At 37.2% G+C, this 23,644-nt stretch overlaps 1 protein-coding gene across 1 annotated transcript; it reads right to left on the bottom strand.

The window, feature by feature from the left end:
* Positions 1–39: 39 nt before the first annotated feature.
* LOC140171099 (uncharacterized) lies at positions 40–23,375 on the bottom strand. The gene is made up of 4 exons (XM_072194268.1): positions 23,301–23,375; positions 6,881–7,306; positions 4,375–4,520; positions 40–309 (listed from the first exon to the last, which is right to left on the bottom strand). The coding sequence occupies exons 1-4, from the start codon at positions 23,338–23,340 to the stop codon at positions 40–42; spliced, it is 882 nt and encodes a 293-aa protein (XP_072050369.1). The 5' UTR covers positions 23,341–23,375.
* Positions 23,376–23,644: the final 269 nt, after the last annotated feature.

Genomic DNA, 23,644 nt, shown 5'->3' with positions numbered 1-23,644 from the left:
ATCTATACCAATATGAAATGAAATTCTGAATTAAATGTATTAGTTTACATGAATATCTGAAGAAGATGCTTGGTAGGCGGATTCGGCGTCAGTATGGAACACCTGCTCGTATCCATAGAAATCAATGTCAGCTACAACTCCCTGGTCTATCTTCTTCCAAACGCGAGCGATAAAGCTGAGCTTGAGATGGTCTCCTGGGTTCAGGACGCGGTTGGCGAACGTATTGTAGATGACCCATGTGTTTTTGCGATCGTCTCCGCAGTCACGCCCGTGCAAGCATGGCTCGTTTGCTATTTGAAAGTGACCACCCTGTATTATTAAAACAAAAACATTATTTGCATTCAAGTGTTATTGTTACGAAGTCAGAGAAATGTTCAAATACGCCGACAAAATAGACTATTTCGAAAAATCCTGACAGCCTTTGCAATTGAACATAATTAAGAGGGCGTACACTAAGTCACTACGCAGTAATATAGCAGACAAAATCTATTAAATTGAAAATAAGAAATTGTGAGCGCCGCGTTAAGGGGGTACTACACCCCTGGCCAATTGTGTGCCTATTTTTGCATTTTTCTCAAAAATTATGGCGCATTGGTGACAAGTAAAGTATGTATATTGTAGGGGCAACGACTACAACTACTGCACTGAAAATTCAGCAACTCAAGGCAAGTTGTTATTGATTTATTGATCAAATATTGGTTTTCCCTAATTTTTGACTGTAACCCCACAACTGTTGTCTGTGCTGAAATAAAATTTCCAGTGCAGTAGTTGTAGTCCTTGCCCCTATAATATACATATCTTACTTGTCACCAATACGCTATAATTTTTGAGAAAAATGCAAAAATATGCACAAAATTGGCCAGGGGTGTAGTACCCCCTTAAGGGTGGTCTTAACCCTGGAATTATGGAAACTTCTGAGCCTAATAACTGCTAAAGTGTTGGTCTAAATTATTATTATTATTATTATTTGGAATTTCGACCAAAAAAGCTTGATTTAGGGACCGTTCACAAACACTTGTAAGGGGGGCCTGATGCAAAAAAAATTTGAGTCTCCTAAGGGGGGGGGGCACTGAAAAAAATGACCAGTTTATATGCTCTTCTATGGGTTTGACCCATAATTTTCATGTCAAAGAGGGGGGCCTGAAATGTTTGAGGTCTGTGAAGGGGGGGCCGAAAAATGTTCGCGATGAATTTTTTTTTGCATCAACCCCCCCCCTACAAGTGTTTGTGAACGGTCCCTTATGCCCAAGTTTCAAAATTAATGAAAAAACATTTTTGGCCCAAGAATTTTTTTGTTACGTTGACCAAAAATATTTTTATTTGGCCTAAATTTGACATCATCGATGACTTTATCAAAATATGTACATTTTAATATACTTTAGACCAACAACTTTGCAGTTATGAAGCCCGAAAGTTTACATAATTCCAGGGTACCACCCTTAAGCTTATCTCCTATTGAACGGTGTGTGGGAATTAATGTCTGGATCCAACATTCATTAAAAAATTGTACAATTTTACACGAAAGATACTGATTTAAGCTTAACTATTTCATATGCTGATATTAGTGTATGGACAAACATTGCGTACATGTTAAAAACTGGACTTTGACCAAAATTGAGGGCGCAACATCGTCAAGAAAATCTTGTGGGCATGAAATGACAAATATTGGGGTTCGCATCTGCATTCTGACCACAGAATTATAAACAAAGCTGGCGTCGCCGGAGAAACAACTCGGGACCTAAAATACGCTATTCCAGTTGAAATCCATTATGCACTCCCTGTGGAAGACATGACCTTAATCTCCCACAGACACAGGGGGTGTAGATTTCAAAAAGGAAGTCACCCATTCAGGTAACCCTATTTGAAATTAAGGTCACGTCTTCCATAGGGGGTCTAGATATCAACTGGAATAGCCCTGTAGCACATATCGGTTGCTAATATAAGAAAAAGCACGTCTTTTCTCGAGTTACCAATTTCCTTTCTATATATTTTATTATCGGGGCCTTCTCAATCTCATGAGCAATACTGCATGCCTTACCCTTGATTGGTACACATGACCAATTATATCATCTGAGCATTAAACCAATCAATATGGAGCTTTTAGATCTCTTAGCAATTTGAAGATAAACACTTAATCCCTATTGGCTATTATACTGTTACCATATCTCTGATTGGTTCCATACATTAGTAATCAAAATAGTTCTTAAAGGAAATCTGTACCATAAACTAATCAATGGCTAATATAAATTAAACATATACGCTCTAAATGAATTTCGGAATATTCCTAACAAAGAAAAAGCACTTTTAATCCTTCGTTTCTGCGATTCAAGGGAGCCGCCATGATAGCTGCTTGTGAATCATTTCTGCCACAAACGGTAGTGTAACCTTTCACACAGACCCACGGCGAGCGTGTGTTGTTGTATGGCATTCGCGACCCCTACAGCGAATTTTGGTTTTTAGTGCTGTTTTTACACAGCCGTGACGTTAGTCACGGCTGTGTTTTTTTTCTTACAGGTTCTTTCTTCTTCTGTCAACCATTAGAATTTATCTAGCGTTTCCCATTTGAACATCGATTTGAACCTAACTTGGTCACAATGATCATTGACTTTGTGTCCCCTACAGTGTCACATGAAACTTATGGTGGCAAAGGTCACGCTGGGGTCAAAACGTGATTTCAACTAAAAATGCATCTTCTCCCACAACCATGGATCGCAAACTCACTTGCTAACATGAAGTTATTACCCAGTGTCTCCTTTATTTGGTGTATACAGATTTGGGAGGTCATTACTGTTTGTCACTTTTTATATTGCTGAAATAGCCATTCAAAAAATTTTATTAAAAAAAAACATATGGACAGTAACGGTATGTTCACACATGATTGATATTACCCATGTTTATTGTGGTATTTTTTTAAGGCGTCAAAGGTCATTAGGGGTCACCCACGGTATAAAACGAAATATCCCAAAATGCATCTTTTAGATCGAAAACTTTACGTAGGACAGTGACGCCACTTCCATATGAATTGTAGTAGTCCCAGTGTCTATATGTTGATACACAAGATTTGGGGTCAAAGGTCATTAACGGGTCACTTCCGTATAAAACGAAATACCTTCAAAAAATGTTTTAAATAAACGACAAACATAGGACAGAAGGTATGTTTCATAATTTTCATTGACAAGTTTATATGTGGTATTTTTAATTTTTGTGGTCAAAGGTCATTAACCGGGTGGGTATCCTTACCGGTATGACAAACGAAATACCTTCAAAATGCATCTTCAAACTAAATTGAAAATAGGACAGTGAAATACTTACACACATACATTGTCATTACCCAGTGTCATCCGTGGTGCAACAACAAGATTTGGGATCAAAAGACATTAAAATGGTCACTTCCGGTATAAAAAAAAATAACTAAAAAAATATTTATTAGCTAAACAAAACATTGACAGTATGGTTTTGATTACGTATGTTCACACGACTTTGAACATTCATTGGTTATCCAGTGTATATCTAGTCGTATTTTTTATATGGGATTAAAGGTCATTTAGGGGTCACTTCCGGTCTAAAACTAAATTACTTCTAAATGCCCCTTCTGCCACAAATAACATGGCAAAATAATGCCACGTGCACGCATACATTGACATTAGCCAATGTCTATGGGGTTTTCATATATTTTGGGGTCAAAGGTCATTAAGGGGTCTTACAACACGGCTGTGTTCGTGGTCTTAGACCACAGCTAAGTCTGTTTACTTTTCGTTCTAAAAGACATTGTTGATCATAAATATTACTGAAAAATACAGTTTTTATGTTCTTCTGTAGTTTTATGGGTAGAAATTATCGCGTTTTCCTTTGAACGAATGTTGAATCTGAACTGTGGTAGTATTAATTTGTGTCACCAAAGTTCACGAGGACGAGGCTGGTGGCACATTTCGCTGGTTTCAAAATCAGCAAGGGTACCGTTACAGCGTAATAAACTTCCATCGGGTATCAATATAACAGCCACCATGGATCGCAAACTCACCGCTAATCGTCGTAAGGAATTAATTAAGATTTCTCCTTTATTTGGACGATATATAAGCTTGGGACTATTTACTGTTTGTCGTTTTTATTATTGCTGCAACTATATAGCCAAAATGTATGTTTAATATTTAATTATTTCATTAGCATTTTTCTTAATTTTCATCCATAAATTGATTAGTTTCCTTTAAAGAACAAAAATTCGGCTGATGGTCCCCACGGGTAGCACAGGCTCTGTGCTGGCACTTTGATCAAGATATTCCACCAATGCTCGCTTCGTGCGCTATTCGAGAGGCGTCGCGGTGAGCTACTTTAGCCCACGGGCTTAGAAAAAGAAATCATAGGCCCAACACTTGCCTTTAGATCGAAAACTTTTCTACCGAACTTCAGAATAATCTTCCATGAATTGTAGTAGTCCGATATTGGTATGTTGATCTGGCCAACGAATCCACCTCGCCACTTATGCACTATAGTACTTTTGTACGTCAACGGAGCAGGAGCAGCTGGAACGATAAACAAGAAATGTCTTTAAAATAAACGACAACGCCAAGGATGGAGTTCATGTTTCATAATTTTACATTGACAAGTACTCGGAATGCTATTAATTTTGTGCGTGGTAACATGTACAACTAAACGGTGGGAAATATCGTTACCACTAATGACATACTAGGAAATTCTCAAGAATTTTCATGTTGAAAGCTAAATTGAAAAATGTGTGCTAAATAGGTCTACATTTAATTCATACTTGTAACAATTTTAAGGAAATCACATCCATCGAGTTCCGCAACAATCCAACAATCTATATTCAGACGACCTTAAGAATGTTTGCTGCCCAAGGGTGATAATAAAAAAATTCATGACAACCCAAATATCTATTATCAGTAACTTTGATATGACCTTGATGGTTTTGATTACGTTTTATGACACGACTTTGAACATTCATTCTGACAATCCAACAATATATACTTAGTCGACCTCATTATGCGGTCCTTTAACAATTTTGGCGCAGAATTGTGGTCGACAATCTGACAATCTATACCTAATTCACCTCGGGTGATTTTTGCGCTTACATCGTACCCATCATGTCCATAACAATTAACTCTTACAACTTCCTGTCAACTCTCTAATTCATAACTTTAAACTTCTGTCTGTTTGTTTTTTTACCATTTAATGCACAATGGTGAGAGCACATTTTTTTTAAGTTAAGTATGATACAATGGCTTAAACTGAAACAAGAAGAGTCTTTAAAACAGACACAGTTCACGGATCAGGTCCATAGTAATATAGTTCTAACTTTCCATTTTGTATCTAATCTACTCTGTACGTTAATCTTACAATAAATTCGTGATTTGAGGCATAATGATACCAACATCCTGACTCTGGCATGATTATAACTCAGACCAGCAAGAAATCCTCAGGTTTGAAACACAAATTTCAAATCACTATCACTATCATAGGCCTGTCCAATTAATTATACCATGCAGATAAAGCCTTGACCCAATAATTATTAGGGTTTCAATTAAGATCACATACATACATTGCTGTGTAGATAACCATGATAACAGGAACTATAAGTTTTTGAGTTGGCAGTTTAATGTTATAGGTCCTAAAAACTTTATTTGTGAATGGATTTTCTTCGTTGACAAAACAAAATGTATGTTTAATATATTAATTATTTCATTTGTAGCATTTTTCTTAATTTTCATCCATAAATAATCACAGAGTATTTATCTGTTTACAAAATAATTGTTTGGTGATCAAATTCAATTAGTCTATCTATGATTAGTCCCCGGGGGTTAAGGTTCAGTTGGGTTTCAATTGGGTTCTTTGTAGAACAAAAAAAGTTCTTTAGCCAAAGAAACAGCTTCTTTGTAGAACCTTAAGCTTGAAGAACCTTTAAGGAATCTTCTCATTTGAAAGTCTAGAATTGAAAAGGGAAACATTTTTTTTTTGTTTTCAGAGAGAATTTTGTCCCGCTTTGGCTGGAATTGACCATACATGATGCAGTCATGTCTACAGTAGAATTCATCTCGACCTTTGCAGGACTTAAACCCCATTAAAAGCTATTAAACCAAGATAACCCTCATTGAAACAGCTCAACTGATTGTGTCTGTTTTACACGTGCGATATCGCAATAAAGCTGATATTATAGCTTCAGTTGGGTAACCGATTATAAAGGAAACGAAAGGAAACAATGGTAGTGGACCTTTTTGTTCACGAAATGAGACAATGGCCTGCTTTTTGTTAACCAGCATTCTTGAAAATGAGCAACATAATGATTGTTGACTTAACACGGTTTGGAAATAATTTCTTCATATTTTTGGTGTTATCTGTCGTTTACATATCCTTCCTAAAACACAAAAGGCGACCGTTCTCCAAACACCTAAATTAGCTAAAAATTTAGGACATGTTACAAAACTATATTTTCTAGAATTTCATAGAATAGTTAAAATTTTTGTAAGGAATTTTTTTGTGGAATCCTTCAGAACGGAGCGGTCCGTTACCAATATAGCTCAATATTTTCGGTCAAATCTCCATTCAATTAACACGGCGAGTTGGCTAGCTATGAGCTAGCTATGCTTTGCCCTCACTCATATTCTACGAAAGTGCGACCCCTTCTGAACATCTAACCTAGCTGTAATTTTAGGTCATGTTAGAGAAATATATTTGCTAGCAGTTTGGAGAATAGTTTAAATATTGGCCGGTTATTTTTCACACAGTGATGTTAACTAGGCAAATGCAATAAACTTCTAACATAGACTATTTGTAAAGGTCGCGCGTCAATGGTGAGAGCACTGTGTATTGTGTATAGGAAAACGGACAGTAACTGCAGTATGATACAATCTTTGAATTAGTAACTTACGTCTAACAATCAAATGTATATAAGCGCCATAATAACCATCTCCATAGCAGAAAATAAATTTCCCATTGTCTTCTTCCCGTGCGGTGTACCGGAGCGTTGAGAATTGCTTGACCATAGTGGAGAGATAATAACCATCAGTGAAGGTTGAGTGATATTGTTCCTTATTAAACTCAACTGGGAAAGTATCATAATCTACCGGAAACGCAGAATAAGGGTTGTACGACTTTCCTAATCCCCAGGTTATAGAAACAGAACTATAAAATAAAAACTTCCCATTACTCGACTTGCAGGTTAGGTCCACTACAGCTCCTTCTTGGATAAACAAGAAACGCTCATCGCCATTTGCTGGTCCATCATTAAGTGTTATATCTTCTAAGAGTGCTGGTGCATGACCACCGAAGGGTCCAAACGCTTCACAGGTACATCCTGAAATAGGATCAAAAATAGGTTAATTTTACGTTTTTTAAATTCACCCTTCTCTATTCACTCGAAAATACGATGTGATACATCAATATATAATGAAAGTTGACATTTGACCCCATGATTTTCTTATGCTATGAATTAGTTTAATAACATTTCTTTATGATCTCATAAAATATATCAAATTATGTACCTTGTCTTTCAAACCACACATTTAAGGGTAGAAGACCGTCATTAATTGTTGGTCGAAGCAAAAAAAAATCGATTTTTTTATCCGGAAGATCAATGATATTATTCAAAATTAACACCTTGATGTTTTGCAAGCAAGTTCATTCTCACAAATCGTATATTTTGCAAACTTTTAATTTATTGTTGTTAAAGGTCCGTAACCCGATCGACAGCATCATCCCCTCCGATTTTTTCATTGTTGATGAGGTTTTGGTATCACATAATAGATACTATTTTTCTCATTACTATCCTGAAATTTGACGCTCCAAGTCGATGTATTTCCGGAGAAATTTGACCTCACAGCGGTATGATTTTACAGGCTACCAGTTGTTCGCAGTTTTACTGACACTGGGAATTTTGGGAGAATAGAATGAAATGGAATAGATTCGGAAGACTTCACCCAGTACCAATTCGTCCGCAAAATTTCAAATAGGCCCCTAATGTCAAACTATAGATGGCGCTATAATGATATCAAAACAAAAAACAAAAAATAAAGAAAACATAAGAAAGAAATAAATAAGACTAGACTTAGCTGTGGTCTAACCCACGAACACAGCCACGTTGTGACCCCTAATGACCTTTGACCCAAAAAATATGAAAACGCCCTTAGACATTGGCTAATGTCAATGCATGGGTGCACGTGGCACCACTTTGCTATGTTACTTGTGGCAGAAGGGGAATTTTGAAGGTTTTTCGTCTCAGACCGGAAGTGACCCCTTAATGACCCCAAATAAAAAAATACCACATATGAATTGGGTAACCACAATTCATGTGTGAACATACCGTTACTGTCCTATGTTTTTCTTAGCAAATAAAAAATGTTGAAGGTTTTTCGTTTTATACCGGAAGTGACCCCTTAATGACCTTTGACCTCAATCAAAAAAATACCATATATACATACGGTAAACATAATTCATGTGTGCACATACCGTCACTCTCCTATGATTTTCTTAGCTAATAAAATTTTTGAAGGTATTTGGTTTTATACCGGACGTGACCCCTTAATGACCTTTGACCTCAAACAAAAAAATACCATATATACATAAGGTAAACATAATTCATGTGTGCACATACCGTCACTCTCCTATGTTTTTCTTAGCTTATAAATTTTTTTGAAGGAATTTGGTTTTATACCGGAATGACCCCTTAATGACCTTTGACCTCAAATCTGTGTATGATTCATAGCCACTGGGTAATAGCAATGCATGTGTGCAAGTTGCGTCACCGTCCTATGTAATTTGTGGGAGAAGTAGCATTTTGAAGGTATTTCGTTTTATGCCGGAAGTGAACCCTTAATGACCTTTGACCTCAAACAAAAAAAAATACCACATATACATTAGTTTAGCATAATTCATATGTACACATACCGTCACTCTCCTACGTTTTTCTTAGCTAATAAAATTTTTGATGGAATTTGGTTTTTACCAGAAGTGACCCCTTAATGACCTTTGACCTCAAATCCGTGTATGATTTATAGACACTGGGTAATAACAATGCATGTGTGCAAGTGGCGTTATTGTCCTACGAAATTTGTGGGAGAAGTAGCATTTTGAGTTGAAATCACGTTTTTGACCCCTGTGACCCCTACGTGATCTTTGACCCCACGAAATTCATGTGACATATAGGGGCCTGGTCAGTGATGATAGTGACCAAGTTAGGTCAAAATCGATGAATGCATGTAAATGCTAGAGCAAAAGAAGAAGAAGATCCTGTAAGAAAAAGACACAGCCGTGACTAACGTCACGGCTGTGTAAAGATCCTGTAAGAAAAAAGACACAGCCGTGACTAACGTCACGGCTGTGTAAAGAAGAAAGAACCTGTAAGAAAAAAGACACAGCCGTGACTAACGTCACGGCTGTGTAAAAAAGAACCTGTAAGAAAAAGACACAGCCGTGACTAACGTCACGGCTGTGTAAAGAAGAAAGAACCTGTAAGAAAAAAGACAAAGCCGTGACTAACGTCAACGGCTGTGTAAAAACATGACCTATATTGTCAAGCATGATACGAGGAATATGAAAAAAATTATGAGAGCACCTCCCCCCCCCCCATTAAAAAATTAGTTAAAAATTAAAACAAAGAAAAATCATAAATATGTGTAAATGTGCATCATATAGCTAAAAATATAGAAATAATTAAGCGAAGTAAATACAGCATGGGCCATCTTGTCAAGAATGATAATGAGCGCAGTGATATGTAATGTTTTTGTGGCGCCCTCTACGGAGGGGCCACATATAGGCATGTACTTTGTGAATAGCTTCTAATTTCAGTCTTGCTAGATTTACTCCTTAATTGTTTTGCTAAAATTATGCCCAGCTCAGAAATAAAACCACAATATGCTAGGATTTTATTTTATTATTGTTTTCTGATATGCACGGGATAAAATGATGTGTGTATATTCTTTGTTTAAAATACAAAATTAATGGACTTATAAAAACACCAAATAACCCGTGACCTTTGTATGGTTTAAACCAGTTTACCGCCTCTTAGAACCCGATAGACGGTGACATTTGACCATTCTAATTATGTATGTTTTGAGCATGTTTGCACATGAACTAGTTGTTTACAGTGTGAAGAATCTACAACATGCTCATCTATCAGGGCACAGTTCTTTAACCCCAATACATTTGTGCATTCATTGAATGACCTTTGAAAATGTGAGTACAAAAACTCATACTTTGCAAATTAAGGTCAAATTTTGCACTATGATTGTTTAATTGAGGTTATTGTGGTCCATAGTGATTGCACACAGTTCACCTAATCCTTAAACCAACACCAATTAATTATAGTTGACCAACACAACCACTGACCAAACATGAAATCACTAATTGGTTTATGTGCTTGAATACAGCTCAGTATCTTTGTGGTGACTATCTCTGATAAAAAACAAAACATTAATTAACGAAAATCAATCCTGGTCAGCAGAGAAAGGAATAAATTTGGAAGACATGACTGTGTTGAAGGTCAGAAGTTTATTTGCAAAAATAATATTTATTGTAATATGCCTAACTGCTGGGAAGGGTTCCTAGCAAGGTAAAGTGAAAGAAACCCCAATGGCTATTTTGTCTGTTTAAAATAGAGTTCTATGGCCGACTTAAAGTCATAATTATGACGTAATTTTGTTATTTATTAATTAATTTTTAGCAGAATTAATAACATAAAAATGGGCTGTGCCCGTTTCATGAAGAATAACGATCGATCTTACCCTTGATTTAACAGGCCTGTCAATTTCTTGGTATTGTTTGATATGAAAGGAGGGTATGATTGTTTTGTATTAGTTTAAGTATTTCCTAGCCTCTCTTAGCCACATGGTTGGCTACAAAAGACAAAGAGTAGCCTATACCTTATAAACTGGCATGAGTGCGCCGACCCCAAGTTTTCAACATTTCAGGATTGTTTCTGGACGGAGGTCGGGTGAAAAACGAAATTACGTTTACATGACTTTGTCGAAATTCGTCGTGTGACAAGAATGAGTGTATAGATGACTAGGGGAAGCTTACTTATTTGTGTCTTCTAGTTATCCATCATATACCCTAGGCCCTGAATAACGAAATTCAACAATATTCAATATCCAAAGCAATATCCTCACTACAACGGCCCCCAAAACAGAACTCCCACCCCACATAATCGCAAATTGACACGAAAGCTTCATTCCATGAAGCATTTCTCTCGTATTTGATCATCTTGATCATCATTATAATACCAAATCTAATCACCATGGAATTCACCATATCCCGTCCAGCTCACATTGGGCGCCACATTCCTTTTTTAAAGGAATTTTTATTTAAGATTAATCAGTATGAATAGAGGGTATAAAAGTGTACAGGGGCGAGCCGGTTTTCAGTGCCAAGACGAACACTTCCTGTTTCCACCGGGACATGCGCTCGGCCGTTGTTTCAGGATGCCTGACCAGAATGCAATTCACGCGTACCAGTGTATTGGCTTGCTAATTATGCTAATTATTCACATTTATGCTGAAATTGTTCCCGTTTTCTCACATAGATGGATAAAGGGGACAATATTTGACATTGTATGTAAGTTTGTAGAGAATCCATATCCTAAACCGATAGGGTTACCCAAAGTGTTGTTGTTTCAGCCCTCTTTACAACGTATCTCAAGAACCGTAGCACCTATAAATGAATATCTATGATATTTTAATTCTTCTACACGCTCGCTATGAATTGAGCAATGCAGTTTTTGCCAAAGCGCACTACCATTCGTAAGATGCTGTGAACTACCAAATCACAACAGTCTAAAATAATTAATAACCTTAATGACACTGGATTACGTAACAGTATTATAGCATAAAATTAATGGCCTACATACACTGCATGGAAATAAAATGCCTGTGCCTGAAATGATTCATGAAAACAGGACAAACTAGACATTGTGCTCACAGAGCACGGCCCTTAGCCAGAAATCTTTTGAAAACTATTGCAAAAGGGCCCATTTATGTCCATTTTTCACGGAGACTTAGTGCAAAGTAAAAAAAAAAAGCCCTTCTACTAGGCCTATATAAAATAATAAATGATTTCTGCATGCAAAGAACTGTAGAATGTCAAGTAGTCTTAAATGCAAGTTCAGCTGGATATTCAATGTACCTCACTCATAAATGTAGCCGATGCGATGCAGCTGTGGCAGAAGAAGCATTTTGAAGATATTTGGTTATATACCGGAAATGACACCTTAATGTCCTTTGACCCCAAATCTGAGAACATCTTATAGACAATGGATATAGCCGATGCATATGTGCAAGTGACATCATTGTAGGATGTAACATGTAAGAGAAGAAGCACTTTGAAATTTGTTGCAAGAAGAAAGACCCGATAGCAAATCAAGACCTAGCCGCTGACACGGCTAGGTAATCATGTTATACATGGTCGAGTAGAGTAATGGTATAATGCTACCAATGAGAGTATTTATTAGTGTGTGATATATCAATAGTATTACAAAGTAGTAGTAACTATTTGTCCTTGTAAGAGTGGATTAGGGAGACCGATTATTTACTTACTGAATACAGCAAGCAAACATCATAAATCCCAAATCTAACAGCTATACGCCGTAGAAGTGACGTAGTTAATCGGATTAACTACCATAGCAATAGATGAATACAATTTTGACAATATCGCCCCGCACTACAACGTTCATGGGTACCGATGCATTGAACCATAGATGTCAAAGAAATGCTAATCACTTGCACCTGTAAGATTAGTCTCTTTGAAAAAAGCGGTATTGTATTCAATCTATTATGTGATTGAAGTCAGGTGATGAGTGCAACCTGCTGCAGTGCAGCGCGGTATATTCAAAAATTGTATTCATCTATTGCTATGGTAGTTAATCCGATTATGACGTCACTTCTACGGCGTATTGGCATTATGCATGGGCAAAGAGCTTTCAATAGAATAGAGTGGCAATAGATTATGTAATGCTTTGTTCGTTTGAAACCGATTAGAGTTTGCGACAGGCTATTCATAAAAGTGGTACCATTGTTTCGAACAAAGGGGTTCCGCCATTAAATTGGTCACTGATCCGGCATCATATTAACGCTCTACACAACAGGCGAGTATGAATAAGTGACCACAATACATACAGTCATGTGTAAGGGCAGTCATGTGTAAAGTGGTACCATTGTTCTCACGTATCCCAAATGTGCGCTTGTGTGGGTCTGAAGTCTATAAAGGAGGCTTTAGCTGTCGATGCAATCATCTTTACCACCCACCTGACTTTAGGCGCTTCCAAGTCGTGTTCACACAGTCGGACTTAAATCACTTATTACCGGACTTAAATTACGTTGGTAATAGTATCGGATATAAGTGGCAGTGTGAATGAGCGTCGGATATAGTTATATAGTAATGTTCTTTAAATCCGGCAATTTAAAGCCACAGATGAGCAGGGTTAAGAGCTGTTAAGACCAATCGAAACGTTACGTCCGGTAATAGTAATTACGTGTGGACAGCACTTTTGGGCTGTCGGATATAACTTTGAGTATATCACTCGCGCAAAATTTTAAGCAGAGTAATTTTCTGCGTGATATCATCATGGCTGCAGCTGCAAATCCCGGTGGGTTCAGTCTTCACTGACAATGTGTACGCATGATGGTTCCAATTAGGGGTACTTTTCAAGAAATGTCCGCGGAATTTTCGACAAAATTGTTCGCGATTGTCCAAATTAGGGGTGTTTTGGAGCAAAATTGTCCTTGAAATGGAAAATAGGGTGTATTTCTAGGATTTTCGTCCGCGGTTTACCGCTACAGTTTTCGTTATTGTCCTCATTTCCCCGTGAAATAGGGGGGAAATTCAAAAGCGTCCTTGAAATGGTAAAAATAGGGGTATTTATTTCGGAAAAATGTCCTCGATTCCTCGTAATAAGGGGGTGAAATGAAAATGCGTCCTCAAAATGATAAAAATAGGGGAGGTATTTGGGGGCAAATTATCCTTGATTTCGCGCATAATAGGGGGTAAAATTGCTGCAAATGTCCTCGATTCCCCGTGAAATAGGGGTCATTTTCAAATCCTGGAACGGTCATACGTCCTACCTTTAAATACAAACTGAACCCACCGGGCTGCAAATGTTAATAATAAACGCAACATAGGGGTCAATTGGAATGACAAGGAAACATCGGTTCTCCTGAAAATCTGGAGGGACCCGGAAATTATTCCTGGGATAAAAAGAAGCTTTGGGAGGAGATAGCCATGCTATTACATGACAAGGGATTCCCCGCACGGTCGGGGGAGCAGTTACATGCTAAGATAAAGGCACTGAAAACTCTCCATCGCACCCTCCATGATCAGACGAAAAATTCAGGTGCAGGAGCAATTGACCATCCTTATTGGGATGATCTACGCGAGTTTCTGGGGGAGCAAATGTAAACCCTCCAGAGGGTTCAAGGGGGGCAGTATGGCCCTGGATGTAGATGGAGATGAGATTTATTAAGCCATAAGCATGATAACAGAAAGGCATGCAATTGGATTTTTAGATGATTAAGGGGGGTCCCAAATATACGGAAAGAAAAATAGGGGGTGTCATAAAAAATTTGATGACCAAAATGTGGGGTGTCGCAATGCCTGTTGGGGGAGGTGTAAGCGGTGGGGTGGGGTGGAGGTGGTCATAAAATTTTTACTGCCGAAATAGGGGAGGTCGAAATTTTATCGAAGCCGACATTTTGTAAATTTGGGAAGAAAATGATAGCATGATGAGGGCAGTCATTATTTTTTCAAAGATGTCCACCATGTAGGGCGTACAATATAAAATGCGATATAGAGCTAAGTCTACTGTAACAAGAGACTACTATAATAATAATAATAATAATAATAATAATAATAATAATAATAATAATAATAATAATAATAATAATAATAATAATGATAGAACCTACATAAATTCAAAATTGCTCTAAAATTTGGATGTTTTGAATTTTCTTTTTTCTTACATGACGTACCTACTGTAACATGGGACTGCCTTGTCAAACTAAAATAATAATAATAATTAGTGAAATAAACTTTAAAATCAGGTTAAATTTCCTGATGGTGCTCCTGTAGAAAGGAGGATTTATGACCGGTAATAGGCTTATCGGACATAAACACGTCGGACATAGCGCTATTGCCGACTAATGTGGACGCGCTAAAGGATTAGCGGAAAATATTTAATTCGATCGGACATAAGCCTAGATAAAATATTACCGGTATTAAGTGCATGTGTGAACACAGCTTCATTTAAATAAATCGAATGCTCTTGCTGATCGATCAGTCTACACATTAATGTATTAAGGTTGGTCTGAACCCTGGAATTATGAAAACTTTCGGGCCTCATAACTGCTAAATCATTAGTCTAAAGAATATAAAAGTATACATTTTTAGAATGGAAATGACTTGCTGAATTCATCTGTGAGGTCCAATTTGGGCCAAAATGCTCATTTTTTAGAGAAAATCCCAAAAAACGGGGTTTTTGGCCCAAATTATTTCGTGCAACGTAACAAAAAAATTGTTTGGCCAAAAATGTTTTTTTATTAATTTATAAAAACTAGATAAAAATATCTAGGGACCGTTTTTTCATTTTTTTTGAATTTTGACCAACTTCACCAAAAATATTTTTAATTTGGGCGAAAATCAGGCTTTTTTATGATTTTTTGCATTTTTGACCATTTTTTTTGCTTTTTTCTCACAGTTGGTCAAAATTCAAAAAAAAAAAAAACGGTCACTAGATATTTTTATCTAATTTTTAAAAAAATTAATAAAAATGTTTTTTTTGGCCAAACCATTTTTTTTTGTTACGTTGCACAAAAAATTTGGACCAAAAAAACGTTTTGGGATTTTCTCCAAAATGAGCATTTTGGCCCAAATTGGACCTCACAGATGAATTCAGCAAGTCATTTCCAGTCTAAAATGTATACTTTTATATTCTTTAGACTAATAATTTAGCAGTTATGAGGCCCGAAAGTTTTCATAATTCCAGGGTTCAGACCACACTTTTTTAAGGCTGCCATGTCCACATATCTATATTACTCTATAAGTAGGGATAACCATCAAAATTTCATGTTGCCCCTATTGCTACAAAAGATTGTTTTCTGGATAGAACTCATCAACAGAAGTATTTTGGTGGTTAAATGGTCAAAAATCATTCTGACCGGTCATTGGAACGAAATAAAATGACAAGGTCCAAAAATAGCAATTGGGAGCAAAATTGGCATAAGCATACAGGGTGTATCAAAATTAAGTATACAGTTTGAAAAATGCCGCTAGATTAAAAAGCAAGAGGTCTGTGGTCAAAATTCTCTAGTCGATAACTTGATCAACATCTTGTCATCCTATAGCTGAAAAATCACTGGCGTGTGACCAATAATAAGGATTTGGTAGCTACTTTTGTGAACCGAGTACAAAAAGCAGTTGCGCGAAGTCAATTAAAATCAAAACAACATTCAAATCACAAAAAAACGTTTCACCACTTTCTTTACTGTTTACAGTTATTGACAGTTTCAATCTTAGTCTTCCACATGCCCACTATTCTTCTGTATGCAGATTTCGGCTCTTCTCAACATGGCGTTCACACCACGTCTAATGAGAGGTATGTCCTGCCTGAGAATGTCAACTTGTGCAATTATGCGTCTCTGAAGTTCATCAAGGTCTGCAGGACGACTTGTGAAAACATTTAACATGTTTAATGCAAACTCAGCTTCATCGCCAATGATGAAATCTTCCAGAAAACGTAGTCGCACTGACTGAACACAGTGCGACTTTGGTGATCTGCTTGCTGAAATTGATGTCTCCTTATCGTCTGATAGGGATGAACAGTTATTCTGTTAAAGGTTGCAGATGGTATTCCAAGTCCATTTCGATGGCAGCTAATTTGACCTCCTGCTTGCCCCGCCTGCAATGTGTTACGGACTGCTAGGATATTAGCAGCAGATCTTCCAGTTCGGGGGTGACCACAATGCTCTCTGTTCAAATTACGACTCGTTCCAGTTATCTCTGATATTTCGCAACATTTTTGTAAATAGCGCCACGTGAAGGGAGACGTGCATTTGGGTACTGCGATGGTACACTGTGACAAGGAAGGCCCTTTGCTCTGGCGTGTACTGTAGAATATCCATTTTAATGTTGCTATTCTCCTTGTGAAGTACAACCTAGCATATGTAAGGAGATAGTTGCCCAGATTTACCAAAGGTCACGTGTTATGTAACTCACACATGCACCGGATTGGAACCCTAACAATGAGGACAAATGATCTGTACACCTGCATGTTTCTCTTGGCTGCACAAGAATAACTAGCACCGGGCATTTAAACCCAGTTGACTTCGCGCAACTGCTTTTTGTACTCGGCTCACAAAAGTAGCCACCAAATCCTTATTATTGGTCACATGCCAGTGATTTTTCAGCTGTAGGAGGGCAAGATGTTGATTAAGTTATCAACTAGATAATTTTGATCAAAGACCTCGGTACTTTTTAATCTAGCGGCATTTTTCAAACTGTATACTTAATTTTGATACACCCTGTAAAGCATGATCATGATATTATACGCTAGTGTGTGTTTCCCGGGCGTATTTATGTTATCTTAGATATAGGCCTACATGTAATTCATTTGTAAAATGCTGAAATATTTTGTAATGGTGTCATCTTGTATAATTATGGGCCACCTGTTTTTAGCCCTTTTTAATTAATAGAAGCTCGATTATTCTCATTTGATGTTTGATTTATTTGAGTTCATTGATCATAATTTATGGCAATGATAGTTGCAAAATAGAACAGTTTGTAACCCATGATTTACAAAGTGCGCATGAAAAAATACCATACCCTATAACTATTTTAACACCACAGAATGTATATTCGTACTTTTTTGGTGGTATATATATATCGAACATAGTATTTCTAGTATTTGAGCGTGCACGTATTATCTAAAATCTATTGTTTAGCGTGCGGGTTTTAGATAATGTATTGTTTAGCGTGCAGGTTTATATAAACCTGCACGCGAAGTAGTTCGCGAAAATAATGCACGGGAGAAGAATACATAACGATGAATAGAAACGGGCACTAGAAGTATATAGTGGGATAATTTCAGACCGGATAGAAATTATACCGCAATGTACCGCATATCTGCTCCCACTATAAACACGCTCAGAGCCAGTCATAGACTTTAAGCATCATATTTCGAGAGACACCAAATTGGTGTCGTATGACCTTTGACATTCTTTTGTGGCGAGTGACATGGTCTTTCAATTCACGCCGAGTGTCCTTGACAGGCTTGATTATGCTTCAGTGGTCATGAAAGAATTCAAAAGATAACCTCTGCCCTAGACGTTCGCTTTTCTTATATCTTTCCTTGTTGGAAAGGTATAACGTTGAGGAGATGTACCGAAGATCCGGGACCTACTCTGCCATGTTAGGCTGAGTAACGGTACATGAACACGGTCTTTTGTGCCTATGTAAATTAGTCATTGTGTAAAGCTGTGTTTATACCCATAGCAGGGGGATGACACTCTTATTCACATGTTCATTTACAACGCAAACCTATATTGAATCCCGGTGGTTTGCGAATAATGAAATGTCCGCATCCCTGGATCAATTAAACCCTGGTATGAATTATTTATTAGCTTTCGCCACGATCCGTTTTGCAATAACATTAAATCATTCAAATAACAGCCCGTTGAGTACATTGAACTACGCCCTGAAACCGATGGAGTTGTGCCCCATAAAGAAGCTGGCCCATTGACCTCTATACAGGTCAGTGAGCTCTCCATACACAAATGAGCAAGTACAATAGGACAAGGCCAGCACCTATGACCTGCTTAGTGACATGTTATTTTGAAGTCTTCTAAAGCTTAATATCTTGAAGATTAGTATCCGTTTGTGCATATGGACTGCGCATTTATGATGCAAAATATTAGTTCTTATATAAAATTATAAAATATTGATATTATGACACACGGTATAGGTGATATATAAAACGACTAATAAAATCATGTCATCATGGCGTCATGTCAAAGGTTCATTATATCCCGTATGTTTGTCTAAATTAATTAATATTTTGAGAACTATTTCTACACCCATTTAATATGTACTCATTTGGAACCCGGCTTTTTAAATTTTCATTTCTTTTTATGCAACAAATTCAGGTTTTCCATTGCGCGGGGCCGCCGGGCAATATATACAAATTTAGGCTAAACGTGGAATTAAGAATAGGCGTTTCTAGTACATACCGCGTCTGACTCTACCTGAGGACCTAGCCTAAGTCCCATGGGCTCCAAGAATGGCTCTCCATACACAAATGAACAAATACAATGAAGGGTCGCCATTGCTCTCCATACACAAATGAACAAATACAATGGAAAGTCCGACTGCCATGCAAATGAGCCAAGTGTCCTCTCAAGGTGTGCTCTGTGCACATAGCAGGCGGCTGACACTGAAAAATTTGCATGGACAAATGACCCGTCTCCTCCGCAGCCAATTTGGTTCCGCTCCATCGAAATCAAGCTGGTCACGGAGGAGACTACCCTCCTTTGTGTTTGTTCATTTGTGTATGGAGAGCCCTTTTGGAGTCCGGAATGACTTAGGCTACGCTCTCAGCTAGAGTCCGACGCTGCATTGCACTAGAAATACCTTTTCTGTGAACTCGCTATAGAGCCAACCGGGAGCACGTATTCGTTTTGAAAATATAGCATTAAAATTAGTATCACCCTTGTGGCCCCGTGCAGTGGAAAACCTTAATTCTTTCATTAAAAGGAAATTAAAATTTAAAAAACACGGATCTACTTGTGCACCAATAAAATTGGCACAGCAATTTTTCTCAAATATGAATGAATTTTAAGAAACATACGGTGTATGATGAACATTGACCTGACGCCATGATAGTAGGATCTATTAGTCGTTTTATATACAATGTATACCGCATTGTCATAATACCAATATTTGTCATTATATATAATGAGTAATATCTAGCAACGTAAATGTGCAGTTCATATGCACAAACGAATACTGATCTTTATGATATTCAGGTTTTTGTACATCACATATAACATGTCACATAGGAGGTCATACGTGTTGACCTTCATCTATTGTATTTGTTCATCTGTGTATGGAGAGGATTAGCGCCATTAAACGCCATTAAAACGCCATCAGTATTAGGGCGTAGTTCAGTGAACTCACCGGATTGCTATTCCAAGTACTTTGATAATACAGATAATATGTATTAATGGGTCGAGGCGATTGCATTGAAAAATCTAATAAATTATTCATAACAGTTACGTCAATCGATAGTGCGGACACTTTTCATTTGCAAACCACCAAAATTCGTGATCTTTTAGCGTTGGAAAAGAAACCACGTGAATAGAGTGCCCTCTCAAGAATATCAACTCTCTGCCCATAGGTTACTCATCATCAGACTGAATCATTGTCGTTAACTGCACAAGTTATGTGTGCAATTCTAGAGAACGTTGACCGACAGAGGGTGTCAATATAGGCCTACGTGTCGCTTTTGAAAACAGCGATTCATGCGCATGCTCAGCAGGCAAATACGACGGCGATTTAGTACACTGATCATGCGTGCGATTCAGATTTCTGCAAAAGCGATTGAGTATAAATGCATCTTTAGAAATGACTGGCGATTGTGTGTTCTCAAGTGGGTTTTATCATGTTAATTAGTGACCTGACACACATTTGTATTGGTTCGATCAAGCATTGATTTTTTGTACTGGATCGTTCAAGCATCTCCAACAAATTTTTCAATGTAAGTGCCTCTGGCCCTAGTGGTCCTAGTGGAAGTAAAAACGGATACTATGGCCAGAGTTCTAGGGCTATCTGCCCCAATAATCCCAAGCTATTGTCTGAAACTGCACCTCGGAAGATGTATGGTAAGAACTCAGTCCTCAAATGATAGTCATGTAACGACCAAAAGATAAATTACTGACTATTTTGAGGACTGAGTTCCGCAGTCTAGCTCAGAGCGCATCAATTGTCGTCCGCGAGGATAGATTTCCGATATCAATTAGTCACGATTATCGCACTTTCAGTTTTCCACGCGTTTGAACGGGAATTGGATTGCGTACTTTTTCGATGTCTAGTCAGGAGGGTGAAAGTGCATATAGGAACAATGCCAAAAACTACGTCACGCCGGTCACGCTATTGTTCGACTTAAACTACATCATTCGCCATTTTGTAAATATTAACGCATGATCGTTGCTTTGAAGTTTCCACCGGATAGTCTGTGGATAGCGCAAGAGCATGTTTTGACCATGCGCAAAAAATGAATATCATGAAGATGTTTAAGATTGATTCTTAGATGTTTCAAAAATTACCGTCATATTGCATAGATTCATCAAAGAATGGTTTGAAGTACTAACCTTATTTAGTAATTTTAAAAAATCAGGAGAATTTTACAAAATCAATGTTTTTACCTGTCGGTATTACAACTCGTGAAACACATTAGTGATGTGCCTGGGTGACCTAATCTACTAACCTTTAACGTTTCCTCTATGAACTCTAACCCTCCTGCAATATGGCGCCTATTGTCTAGAGTTAAACTACATCATTCGGTGTGTTACGTAATAGCTACGATGCCTATCCCTTTATATCCCTGGTCTAGTGAGCAAATTTTTTCAATATTTTGAGAAAATGATGTCAAATTTTCTATTCTGTATTGTTTGGTAATAATGTCTTTTGCCAATAGTATGTTTAAAGTTGTAATTTTGTGTTTTTGATCGCAAAGATCGGATATTTTCGTTCCCGATTCGAATTCTGAACCCTTCGCAAGGGTGCCGATTTCGGCAGAACTTTGACGACAATTTTGCCTTTTGGACACTAAAATGCTTTCGATCCTGGCGGACTACTCAAATGCATTCAATATAATTTTGTTTCAACCGAGTCTTAAATTAGCAAGCACAATACGGTTGGTACCACTTTTATATACATTGATGAAATTTTAAAGATTTTTTTTCAAGTTTCTAACCGGCGCAAATCGTTAAGTGTGTATTTCCCATTGACATCCAAAATGGCGTAAGCCAGTCCTCAATATACATATACAGGGTGAGTCAAAAAAAGTGCAATAGAGAAAAGAATCCATTTTTATTTAAGAACCGATTTGAACCTTACAGGTTTTAAAACATTTTATGAATGATATATCCATTAGTGACCTTGTGTGAAAAAACCAAGGAATTAGCATTTACCGTTTTGTTTTTATGACACATTTTATAGCGATACCCAAATTTAATGTTTGTCCAAGAAACATCTAAAATTTGAAAGTCAGCCCACTCTGTGTAAGGTAGATTTGGAACAACTGCTATTTTCTTAACCTCATTGGCATTGAAATAAAATGGAGCACCCAAATTGTTATTGTCCTTGATCCGTGTTTTGTTTCGGTTCATCTTGTTTAAGGAAAAGAAACATTATTTGTTGTTATTTTCATTTTACCTTTACTTTAAAGATGTTTATTCTCTATCAAAACATACAAATTTGCAGGCGGATTTTTTCAAATGTCGAAATGAAATGCGCGTAAATTGAAGTGGAGCGAATTATAAAATATCCAGTAAGTTGGACATACTGGGATTATAAAAACTGGAGTTGGAGTCGAGTGAGGTATGAAGGACTTGAAGTAATGTTAAAAAGTTTGTTTGAACAGAAAAAAGAAATGAAAATAACGCAAAAATCAACCTTAAATTTAAGTTAAAGTCAGTTTCAGAGCTGGTGCCTTTATCGTGCATTGTGTGCTCTCATTCAAAATACATGGTACCTCGTGGACAAATAATGAAATTGGGTATCGTAGCAAAAGGACTCATAAAAATTAAACGGTAGATGTGATTGACTTCAGTTTTTCACAGAAGTTGCCTATTGAGTGTGGTATTTAAAGAAACTTTCAATAATTGGAAAGTTCAAAGTAATTCTTACGTAATTATCGATTCTTTGCTCTATTGCACTTTTTTTTACTCACCCTGTAGGTACGGCGTATATAGGACTGGCAAGCGAGTCTAATATCAATCATGATAATAATTATGTTAGCACAATAGGCTATTGTATACTTCTGGTTATATACCCTATACTGTGTCCTCCCAGCATAATAGTGTTATGATTACAGACCAGATCTGCTCTACTTTTTAATCACTTGATTTTTGGTTTCTGAACAAAAGAGAAACCAAAACTAAAGATTTGAAATGAGGGATTTTCTCATCAACAAACCTGTTCAGCAATTGGATGGGAAATACAAACTTAAATTTGGTCTTACCTAGCTCGAGATACTCTAGCTAAAATACAGGTTTACATTTACTACCTTACATTATCTTGCTGTATGGTCTTACCTAGAATAAGCAGTAACGCCAGCGATTCTAGAAGCGACATCTTTCGCGCTATCAAGTTGCATCAGACAGAATATTTTCTTAGGTCCAGCACACAGAGAACTCGATGAAAACAATAAACTGATGCTGGTTTGGTCTAATGGGTGCGGTTGCACAGTACACGCACAGAGCACCTATCCTTGAGAGGGCACTCTATTCACGTGGTTTCTTTTCCAACGTTAAAAGATCACGAATTTTGGTGGTTTGCAAGTGAAAAGTGTCCGCACTATCGATTCATTACGTAACTGTTATGAATAATTTATTAGGTTTTTCAATGCAATCGCCTCGACCCAATTAGTACATTATTA

Source organism: Amphiura filiformis, chromosome 15 (genome assembly GCF_039555335.1).
Source record: "Amphiura filiformis chromosome 15, Afil_fr2py, whole genome shotgun sequence".
Lineage (NCBI taxonomy): Eukaryota > Metazoa > Echinodermata > Ophiuroidea > Amphilepidida > Amphiuridae > Amphiura > Amphiura filiformis.
This window is presented reverse-complemented; position numbering and strand designations above follow the sequence as displayed.

Coding starts and splice junctions, on each gene's coding strand:
- LOC140171099 (XM_072194268.1), bottom strand. CDS start 23,340: ATGTCGCTTCTAGAATCGCTGGCGTTACTGCTTATTCTAG. Junction 7,307..23,300: donor GGCGTTACTGCTTATTCTAG/GTAAGACCATAC, acceptor ATCCTATTTCAG/GATGTACCTGTGAAGCGTTT. Junction 310..4,374: donor GAAAAGTTTTCGATCTAAAG/GCAAGTGTTGGG, acceptor TTAATAATACAG/GGTGGTCACTTTCAAATAGC.